Raw genomic sequence first — 11,551 nt, forward strand, 5'->3', positions numbered from 1 at the left:
TAACTATACTGTGTCAAGTCAATCATTGCCCATCTCTCTTTTGGTCCTTATACTACCTTGTGTTCATCCCCTCTGAACATCATCCTGTTGTGTTGGTTCATCTCCCTCATTTTGTCAGGGTCATTTAGAAGAATTATATTCTTGGTTTCTGAGGTATCAGCAACCCCACCCAACTGTCACACTTGTTGAGCTGGTTCAGCCCTTCAAGTCATTGAGAATAATATGAAATACCATAATGCTAACCCTGTAAACCTCATTGAATCTGTCCCCCAAGGTTGATAGGGAGTCACTGATTATAATCCTGGAGAGAAACTGCTCCCAGGGCCCCAATGAACTTCTCCAATTCCAGTGACCAGAATAGGACACAAGCATCTCTGGGGAGGAGAGGGCCCTTGCTCTGTCAGTCACCCAAGGCAAGGGAGTCTACAGACCTGATGCCTCACTGGATTCAGATATGAGTAGGAATTTCAGCATGTTAGAGGTCAAACCTCCTCCCAGCCCCCAGTCCAGGATGAGGGTGGTGGCCCTGGTGGCAGTGGCAGCACGGATGAAGGCGGCAGCAGCGTGATGGCATGCAGAGGAGAAAGAAGTGTTATTTTTGCTATTTCATTAGGAGGCCCTGAGGCACTAAGAGAAGGCTTCAGCAGCAGGAACCCATGGCCCTGGGGGTGGGGACAGCAACCTGATGAAGATTGGAGAGGCCTTCATGCGGGTCCAGCAGAGCGCAGCCCAGACATGTATCAGTTTAAAGGCACAGGAGGCGGAGAGCTGTTGTGATTCCTAGCCTGCAGAGGCACCCAGCTGGGAGGTCTGTTAGGGCAAGGCCTGTGCAAGGGAGGCAAATTGGGAGTGCTAACTGGATTTTTTATTTTTATAACAAGACACTGTGTTTAAAATTTTTACAAAGGACAAACTCCATGGGTTTCTGTTAGTGTTTTAAGAACTTTTCTTTAAAAAAAAAAAAAAAAAGCCAACGACAACAAAAAACACTGCCTTTTTGAAAGAGAAATGACAGACACAAGAGACTGTAAATAAAATGGGGTGAATTTCTGATGGCATTACCCCGAGGACAGAGGCGTGAACTCCACAGAACCTCATTCACCAAATCTACTCTGCAGTCTGCAGCCCTTCACAGGGACACAGAGATGGCTGGAGAGTTCTCCCCTATGGCCTCCAGCCCCATCCGGCCATAGCCCCTTCCTCCTTCCAACCTGTGGTCTTACTCAAATCTGTTTCTTTCTTGGGGGTCCTGTTCCTTGGTCGGATTCTGTGAACACTGGAGCCAGAAAGACCTGGGCTGGGGCCCTCCCTTCTGGAGCTTCTTCGCACTCACAGGTTGGAGAAGGATTTGTTCCATTTTTTTTTAAAATCAACAAAAACAAGACCAGAAAAAAAAGATCAAGTCTAGGGGAGAAAGAGCTACTCTGCTCTTTACAGCTCCCAAGTCTGGAGTTGGTTGGTGGTGCGGTTCCAAGAGAGGCGGAGGGCAAGCACCAAGGGGGTGTCCAGCTGGTGCTTTCAGGCCCCCAGGAGAGTCTGTGGTCAGGCTCAAGGAGCTGGCTTCGGCTGCTGTCCCATGGGTCCTCAGTTTCCCAAGGACTCATTTGCATCCCCATTTGGAGGGTTTGTTTAGGTTTACTTCCTTATTTGTGTTTTTGTACATGCGGGTGCATGTCCACGTCTATCTATGTTTGTGCAGGTGGGTCTGCTGTTGGGCGTGGGTGCGTGCGTATACATATATATCTGTATGTGTTTCTCTGTGTGTCTGTGTGTGCATGTGTGTTCGTGGATCTGGGAGGAAGGGAGCCAGGAGATAGGCTGTGCTCTGGGCTGGAGCTATACCCGGGTAGTGGAGTGTGAGTGGGGCAGCCCAGTACTGTTGAACCCTGCGGCAAAGGTGTTATAGGGGTGCAATGTCTGCAGCCCTACCAGGGAATTGGGAATCATAGTGATGGTGTTGGGGGTCATGAGTGGGATGTCATCAGGGGAGCGCCGCAGGGTCAGAGTGTAGTCGGGCAGCGCAGTGAGGCGCAGTGTGTCGTGAGGGGGACCGGCCTCACACTCATGGTGGGTGGGGCCCAGCTGTAATGCTGCCAGCTCCTCCTCAGGAGCAGCTCCCAATTCGGGGGCCCCGGCTCCCCTCTGAGGGCTAGGCTGCCGCAGGGGCTCCTGACGTCGTTTGTCCTTACGGTAGTAGAGGGCAGCGAAGGCCAGAACATTAAGGAACAGAAGGGAGGCCCCCACGGCGATGGTGACACTTAATTCAGTGGAGTAGTCACGAGGGTTCTCCACCAAGAGTGGCCCTGCATTCTGATCCCCATTCCAGGACCCTTGGGCATTTTCATTGCTATAGGCAGGGGAGATGGCTGGCCGCTTGGTGCTCCAGGTCTTACCGTTGGGCCTTCGGGTGATGTGGGAGCTGTGGGTGGTATCCAGGGGTGGCACTTTGGTGGTTGTGGACGTATAGTGGAACATGTCATGCAGGTTGTATAGGTGGGGCACCAGGTGTTTCCAAAACGCCACCTTAGTGGCCCGGTAATGATCTCGAACCCTCGGTTTCAGCCCGATGTGAAGGTAAAGCTGGTCTCGGGGGTTGTATTTGGACCAGGCCACTTCCTCAAAGCGGTTGGCCTTGGTGTGAATAAACTTGGTGTCCTGGGGGACCGGCTTGTTGGGATCCCTGAAATATCACATGAAAATCTGGGGTCACCAATCTACCTAGATGAGGAAAGGTCCCAGTATTCTTCCTCTCACGCCCACCCTTAAAAACCTCCTCCCCAGTCTAAAATTTCCCACTGTTTCCATCTTTTTCAGGGCCCCTCCCTTTGTCCATACTCCTCCTCCCTAGCCTTGAACTCCTATTGCCCACAGCATCATGGAACCATCTCATCCTTCCCTATGCCCATCCTGTAAGATCATGCTATGCCACTTTTCCTTTTCACATGCTACTGAGCATCCATCAATCTTTTCAGCTGCCCAGTTTTCCGAAGAGCCTTTAAAGGCTCTTTCTGAATGTACTTTACTCCTACTTCACACAGCCTCCGGCCATTTAACCTTGCATCCCATAGTTTAGCCAATGACTCTCACTCCTGCTCAGTACTAATGTTAACCGAGTTGTGAGCCTGAGCAAAAATTTTAAGGGAAGGAAATGGCATGAAAGACTCAAAAGGAGGAAGTACGGAGGGTTGTGTGTGAAAGGGTTACCAAGCAAGACTTGGGGAATACTTTAGGAAGGGAGATGATGGAAGAGATTTAGATAGAGCAGAGGGGAGGGCATGCTGGGGTCCCAAAGAAGAACCCCCACGTTCTCCTTACCCGGTCTTGGCAAAGTTGGTCCAGTAGGTCATGACAACAGCACTGAGCATAACGTCATTCTTGGAGAAATTGCAGGGGAAGAGGTCAGTGGGGCCCACCATAGGGACACCGAAAACATAGGGTACTTCGTCCCCATGAGCTGCATCTGACCAAGCAGGCTTCATGAGGCTCTGGCAGTGATGGTAGAAGGCGTAGAAGTAGGTAGGTGAGCCATAGCGGGCATGCAGATCAGCTGTCACCACTGAGGGTTCCACCCACTGGTGGTCAGTGAAGAGTGCCACCAGTGTTTTACGGCGGGTCTCAGGGTTGTCACGGTCTGCCCAGTCTGTGTACATAAACTTGATGGTCTCCCGCAGGGTATCCTTACCCTCAGGATATCCATATAGATTGTCCACAAAGTTGGAGACGGAGTAGTCAAAGTCAGTGCCAGAGACACCATCCTCAGGGTCCACCACCCCTTCCACAAACTTGAGCCCCTCACCCTGGTTGACACCTAACATGATGTCATAATTGAGGAACTCACCCTGTTCCATGAGAATCTCAGGGTCATCAGGGATGACATCACCATCAATCACAGGGCCAAAGGCCACATGGTAGCGGGCTGGCTGGATGTCCTGTTCTACTAGCTCCTTGGCACTCTTTTGCCGAAGACAGTCCACCATATCCACTGTGTCTAGCACATTACAGCCCACCTTGTCTGCCAGCAGGCTGGTATACTTCACTGGTTGGTAGTTCACAGCCCAGCTGGATAGAGCAGAACCACTTTGGATGATGGCCCTCTGAAAAAGCCCTAGAGAAGATAGGCAACACCAGGTCAGATCTGTCTTGTTACCCACAGCCCAGGCCTCCCTTGCCTGTCTCTGAGGGACAAATCAAACATCTCCTCATTCCTTTGTTACTGAGGCTGCCCTATGGGTTGAATGGGCTGGAAAAGAGTAAAAATCCTTTGGGCTGGGATGATTGGTGAGGACCAGAGGAGGGGTTTCTGGGTCCCTTCCCTGACTGGTCCACTGCCTGCTTCTAGCTTCCTAGTCCTGGGGCAATGGTTGGTAACTTGGGGGTTAAGGATATGTCAGGAAGAATTAACCCCTTTGGCCCTAGACATCAGCTTCCTTATGCTCTTTCTCTTTATCTCTCCTTGTCTTCCCCTCTTGCTTCCTGCCCAGCTGGGCCCAGTTCTGTGCCAGCACACCACCAGGGAGCTGGCGCTTCCACCACAAAGGGGTCTTTTTCATGAGAGATGAGAAATGCAAGCAGGAGAGAGCCTCACATTCTGGGAGTCTGGGGAAGGATTTTGAGGGCAAAGTTCTTGGGGTCTGAAAGTCTCCAGGGAATGTGCCCTCCCAGTCCACAGTGTCCACAGAGACTTTCCTTTTCTTGAAGCTACTGAGGCCTCAGATCCAGATTTTCCCCTAGTTGACGGGGAGCCAGTCCCCCAAACTAAAAAAATGAATGATTCTTTCCTAAAATAGGGGGGTATCATTCTCTCCCTGGCCCCAACACTGCCAAGGGATAATCTGGTCCTCAGGCACACAATTCCATTCCTCTAAAAGAAAGAGAGTATGCATGGGCAGAAAGAGAGGGAGAGAAATACAGATGACAACTTAAGAGACAGCCTCACTTTTCAAAAGATTATTCTCCATGAGTCAATTAAGGAAAGACAGAGAGAACAAATCTTTAAAGCAGCCAGACTTCCAGGGACACCGGCCCGCTAGGAGACAGAGTATAGCACCACTCTGAAGAAGGCCTTCTCCTCCCTGTGAAATAGTCCCAACCAGAGGAGGTACTGTTCGTTCCTCTTTTCAGACAGAGGCACCCTCACAGCCAGTCACTTCATCCATCTTTGTGGAAAAGGGACTCCTGCCCCAATTATAATCACCTAGAAACACATTCTAAGGTGGGATGCAGATCCCAGCTTAGACTTCCCTCACCGGGGTAGTTCCTAGAGGGAGAGAGGATTTCTAGGTCAGAGCCGGTGATTTTTCTCTCTCAGAGAGATAGGCCTTCTTCAAAGAGAGACTGCAAGTCTTCTTGTGAGAATATCACTAACTCATGGGATTGATTTCAATGAAAAAAAGTCTCTCACACATTTCCTTACTTCAGAGAAAGGCACCTTTACCTCTCAGAGACAGAATGTGCTATAGTCCAGAGGTGATGAGAACATTTCCTGTGAGCACAAAAGGGCCTATTCAGCCCCCTTGGAAGAGTTACTGGCAGAGGGACACACAGCAAGGAGAGAGGCTTTCCTTGGGGCTAAAAATGAGAGTTTCCTTTAGCAGGGCTGTACAGCCCACAAGGAGGTCCGAGTCCGATGATAGGTTTCTACCCTCAGAAAAAGTCTGCCCTGCAGGTTAGCAGTCCTTACCTGGGACCCATCCCCCCTCAAGGAAGATCCCTTCTTGTACAGACTTGCTCGTCAGAAAGAAAACCAGAGAATGAGTGTTTCTTACACCTAAAAACTAATTTCCACCCTAGAGCTCTACCTTGCAGTCGTGTGTCCTTCCCTAACTGAAAGATCCCCTGCCTCAAAAAGAACTCTTGTCCCTTCAGAGAGAGGCAATGGATTCCCACTCACTCAAATAAGACTCTGATGTCAGAAGGGGATGTAAATGGGGTTACTTTTCTAAGCTGTAAGTGGGATTCTCTCCTCCCCTCTCTCCCATTGGGAGAATTCCATCTTCTTCTAGTGAAACATTTCCCATCAGCTTCTCCCCAAAAGTATACTGAGCTGATAGAAGAGGGTGGGCTGATTCTCCTGGTGCTCCGGGGCATAGAACTGGGCACTCTGGAGCCTGAGAGGCCTGAGGTGCAGGGTAGCCAGCACTTTGCTGGTTCATATTTGCTCCCAGAGCTACTCACCCTCAGAGTGATGTGACAACGTGAGGAGGCTGACACAGGACGCACCGATGCCTGAGCCAAAGACTGTGATACGACGGGGATCGCCACCGAAGAAGGCAATATTCTCACTCACCCAGCGGAGTGCCTGAATTTGGTCAAGGAGCCCATAGTTGCCCTTGGCAGCCTGATCTCCAGTGCTCAGGAAACCTGGATTCAACAAAGGGCATGAGGACAGTGAAGGTGGAGGGATGGAGGACCTGCAGTATGATAGAAGGGGCTGTGAGGACAGAGGATGAGCATGCAGCACAGTTTTATCCACCTAGCTAGTATAAAGCAGAGCTCCTTTCTGCAAGGTCCAGCACCATCAGTACAGGAAGGGTTGGCTCCCTGCCTCCCACCCATTCTCCAGTTTGGAAGGAGGGGTATCCAGACCATTAGAAGGGGATGCCTCCAGTTGGGAGACTTAACCTGCAGGAACTGCAAATGGCCAGGACCCAGCATCCTCTGCCCTGATGTACTATCCTGGTTATGGTTCTAGCACCTGGCACTATAGAGTGGAAAAAGCAGGGACCCTGGACTCAAATAGTCCTTGGTTCGAGTCCCAGCTCTACCACTTACTAGTCATGTAGCTTTTGGCAAATTATTTAACATCTCTGGGCTATAGCTTCCTCTTCTGTAAAATGGGGATAAAAAATACTCTGAGTTGTTACAAGGATAAAAGGAACATAAATAAGCATCACTAATATGCTGAGCACATTGTAAATCTGTAGTTACTTCTTTTTCCCCTTCCTTCTATCTCTGAAGAAAGTGAAGATCCTAAGAGGCAACAACCCCTAAGCTCTCTTTGCCCTTCCCATACAAGTTAGTCCATCTCCATTTCTTTCCAGGGCCTCGGATGTTCCCTTCCCCTCATTCTCAGGACAGGTCTTCATTCCCTTCCTCTAAAGACCTAATGAATCAGAAACTCTGGGGATGGGACCCATCAATCAGCATTTTTAACACACTCTCCAGGTGATTCTGATGCCTGCTAATGTTGAAAAACCACTGGGTTAGACCATCTTTTTCAGCTGGTGGAGAAATTGGGGAGTCAGTGCAGTGCGTTACCACAGAAACAGGTCTTCCCGCCCACCCAGTGGAATTTGCTGCCAGGAGATATGTCACCATGGAGACTACCTTCCCACCCACCTGCTGGGATTTGCTGCTGTGGACACTTGTTACCATGGAGACTACCTTCCCACCCACCTGCTGGCTATTCCACAGAGATGTCCTATATCTCCTCATCCTCCCTCCCCACACGCTTTCATTTCAGATGGATTCTGTTGCCTCATTTCAACCCTCTTCCTGATCTCTAGGCTCCCACCCTAGACTTTCAGAAGGGTTCTTTCCAGGTGGAACTTGTGGAGCTCCTACATATTGGAAACCCATACCTGGATCAGCATTTTTTAAAAATGTTTTTATTGATTTTTAGAGACAGAGGAAGGGAGAGGGAGAGAGGAGAGAGAAATAGAAATATTGATGAGAGAGAAACATCATCGATCAGCTGCCTCCTGCACACCCCCTATTGAGGATCCAGCCCGCAACATGGACATATGCCCTGACCTGGAATTGAACGAGTGACCCCTTGGTGCATGGGATTACACTCAACTATTGAGCAACACTGGCCAGGCTAGGTTAGTATTTTTTTAACCCCGCCATGAAAAGCTCATTCACAGCATCTGGCATCATCTTTATGAGAGGCTGTGTTTAAGGAGGCTCCCTCAGCTCACAGAGAGCTCTCTGGCAGTCCTGAAAGTCCACGGGCAGAAGCTGAATTCAAAAGACTCAGTAAGGCACAAGAATTCCTCAGCGTCTTTCTCAAGTCCTTCTGTTTCTAGCTTCTACAAGAGAGCTCATTTCACCCTCTTCAAGTTATTAATTTACCTTTGGTACAATTAAGTATGTAAAGTACTTAGTTAGTCCTCTCAGGACCTAATCACAAGCCCTCTTTAGCCCCAGGTTCCCGATGAGGAAATGAGAAGGAATTAGAGAAAGCCTGCACGAGGATGAATGGAGGAGCGCTTGTTCCTCTAGACAACAGGACTAGCTCCTCCTTTGCCAGGCCCATTCACAAACTGAAGCTGCTCCTGCGAGTCTTAAGAAGTATGCTGACCAAGATTCAACCCAGCTGTCCAAACCTTGAGACCCTCTGGCAAAAATCACTATGTACTTCTTTAGGCCTGCCTGTCTTCTGCCCCTCCTTTCCCCAAATCCTTTTCCCCATTTCTCTCATTTGGGCAACAGCAGATTTGGCCTTAGCCTTTGTCAAGGAAGGTATCATTCAGTGAAATGTGTCAAACACATCTGTCCTAAACATTAGGAAGAGGCTGCATTTGGATGAAGGAAAGTAGATTGCTCTAACATGTACCGGTTTCCTGGGTTAGGAGCAAAGGTGTGAAAGGGCTAGGTGGAGGGTTTGTCCATTACTCTTGGCTCCCTGAGATCCCAAGAACCTTGGGATAAGAAGATCTGAAGCACGTGGATGATGCCATGCCAACCATCCTTACTACAAGAGTCCTGCTTGAAGTGCTATATCCAACAGGCTCAGGAAGATGACACAGCAAACATGACCCACCACAAGCACACAAAACCTGGCAGTCTGGGAGAGCAGTCACTCGCTGCTAGCTCCTCTGTAACTCAGCCATCCATGCAAAGCATGTGAGAATGAGGGCTAAAATACCAAACTCCACAAACTGCCAAAATAAACCTGAGCCAGTCTCCCTGGGCCCAAGTTTATGCTGCAGTGCATGGTAAGTTGCTTGTCAACAGAAGACAGGGGATTCTGGCACCAATGATATCAAAACCAGATATCCATGCCACTCAAGGCTTGATGTTTACCGGGTTTTCAGTTTGTCTGAAGGGTACCTGGGCAAGGATGTAGGATTAAATTCTGGAACCCAGAATAAAACTTGGCAAGCCTCTACTTCCTCAGTCCCAGAGATAACCACATCCTATATCCTGCTGGGGTCCCTTTCTTTTGTTGGTCTCAAGCCCAGTGAGGGCTTCTCAAATAATAACTACCATTCTGCCTTGGACTTTCTCCAAATACATGAGTCACCCAAGATGTCTAAAGAAGCACCTTAGAGTGAGCTGTCTGTTTGTGCTCAGTGCTCCAGAGAAGCAGATGGGAAGGAGGGTAAATGAATACATATACAGCAGTCCTAAAATAACTTTGTCTCCTTCAACATCTTTTCATTGTAATGTTGATAAGATGCCATAGGAATTTAACTCTTGTTTGTATCAATTAGCCTAAGGTTAAAATTGGTACCTTTATACATTGTTTCACTTAACGTCACAGAATCTATTGATAATGTTAAGTGAGGACTTACTATAATTGCGGTTCAAAACTGGCCACCTGTTCTGGGATGCTTTGGGAAACAAAACAACAAAGCCTCAGCTACACTGAGGAAAATCCCCAAGTGTCATGGACAAACCCATGTTCTACAACTGGCACCAAGAAGCAAAACATCTTGTATGTACCCAGAATCCAACCAGTGGCTTTACTGATTACATTTGTGTTTCTTAGCAGGCACTGAAGAATACACAGGAAGCAGTAAAGAACTTCTGATCAAATCTTAGTTTATGACTCCTTCTGAGGTTTGGGTAATATTAGTTTGATCATTAACTACTTAAGCCCAAAGAATAATATTTCTGCCCACAGATATGCTGTTCTGGTTAGCCAAATGACAGGAGGTTGTAAAGTGGGAGGTTCTCAACCTGGGTTTCATGGATGAGCTTCAGTGGGATCCATGAAATCATTTCTACAAGTGTGAGTGAGTGTGTGTGTGTGTGTGTGTGTGTGTGTGTTTCCAGGCAAAGTGCATAGCTTTCATCAGAATCTCAAAGGGGTCCAAGACTCCCCAAGAGGTTAAGAACTTCTGATACAGAAGCATAAGGATTAGAACAGCTTCGGCTAGGGTTGTGAAGTAATCAGCAAATCACAGGGAGTGCTCACCAGCAACAGCCTTCTGTGCAGCCCACAGCTCCCAACCGACACTGCAAATCTGTCTCTCCTGTCTCTTTTCTGCCTCCTTTCTCTTTGTCACCTTTTCCTCTGTACTGTCCCCATCCTGTTCTTTTCTCCTTTACATTCTCCCCTCTTCCCCACTCCTCTCCTCTCTTTCCTTCATCCCTAGCCAGTCCAAAAATATGGAACTGAAGCATATTCTTAGTATTCTCTGTGCTTTCCAATACATCTTCTAGACTGAAGCTTTGTGCTTATAATTTTTAGAAGCAGCTGAGTTGAATGTTTTCTATTACTCTCACTAAGAAAATAAAGTAGCAACATTACTTTTGGACTTAAACTGCTGGGTATGTGTGCCTATATATCTGTGTGTGATTATATTTGTATATTCATCATTTTTGAAGAACTCTGTAGCCCTAGTACATGTATTTCCAGCCACCTTCACGGTACCATTTTTATTGTCATAGACTCAAATTCCCTTTCTCAACAGGACAGAACTTCTTAGGAGAACCTTGCCAAGATGTCTGGGGAAGCTCAGACAGGAGCAGCAGCAGAACCATGAAACCCAAAGCACATCAGACTATTAACAGACTGGGGAGCTGCCCTGCAGGCTTCATACCCAGTTTCTAGATACCACTGAAGGGGACACAGGCTCCACTTTTTCCAGGGAATATCACTTCTCCAGTCTGAACCCCAAAAAGGTATCTTGCTATCCCATATAGTATTAAGGCAGTACCAGAGCCTCTGGAATTAGAACTGGCAAAGCAATATACTCAAAAGCAAATTAAAATAAGCCAACTAGCCATGTAGGAAGCCATGCCTAATTGCTGGTTCAGCACGCAGGCCTACAGACCTGACAAACAGCCTTGACCCCCACTGGAACTCTGAGGACACAAGCCCTTGAGGTAAGAAGTTGGCTTCTTTATGCCACTCCAAGGATATGGGGCTGCATGTGCCCTCTGAGGCCTAGGTGAGCATATGAAAAGGAGCAAGGACCTTTATGCCCAGTCACCTCTTTGAGACACTTGTTTACCTCAGACCTTTGCCACATATAAGCATTAACAGTCACTGAGAAAGGTATGGGGTATAGTGGAAGCCCAAATCACTGAAACAAGTGTGTGGGTGACACAGTGTGTGTGGAGAAGGGCATGTGGGTGTGTGGAGAAGGACATGTGGGTGTGTATGAGGAAGGATTTGGAAAATAAATGTGTGTGTGGGAATGTGTTTGTATAATATGTGGGACCGTATGAGGATGTATGCATAGAGTAGAAGAAATGTATATGTGTGTGTATATGGGGTACATAAGTATGGGTGTGCATGAATATGGGGGTGAGTAGAGTTGTATGTGCATGAATGGACAGATGTGGGTATAGGAATGTGTATACCATTTGTGGGATA

The 11,551-nt window shown here is 48.1% G+C and overlaps 1 protein-coding gene across 2 annotated transcripts in view; it reads right to left on the minus strand.

Moving 5' to 3' along the window:
* Positions 1 to 991: 991 nt before the first annotated feature.
* Positions 992 to 11,551, minus strand: part of NLGN3 (neuroligin 3) — a 19,251-nt gene continuing 8,691 nt past the window's right edge. For both annotated transcript variants that reach the window (XM_023764378.1, XM_023764379.1), the window contains 3 exons: positions 6,175 to 6,360; positions 3,316 to 4,105; positions 992 to 2,680 (listed from right to left, as the gene is read on the minus strand). In XM_023764378.1, coding sequence (XP_023620146.1) covers positions 1,837 to 2,680; positions 3,316 to 4,105; positions 6,175 to 6,360 — 1,820 coding nt within the window. In that variant the 3' untranslated portion in view covers positions 992 to 1,836. The remainder of the gene's footprint in view (positions 2,681 to 3,315; positions 4,106 to 6,174; positions 6,361 to 11,551) is intronic.

The sequence above is a fragment of the Myotis lucifugus genome, unplaced genomic scaffold (genome assembly GCF_000147115.1).
Source record: "Myotis lucifugus unplaced genomic scaffold, Myoluc2.0 scaffold_4, whole genome shotgun sequence".
Classification (NCBI taxonomy): domain Eukaryota; kingdom Metazoa; phylum Chordata; class Mammalia; order Chiroptera; family Vespertilionidae; genus Myotis; species Myotis lucifugus.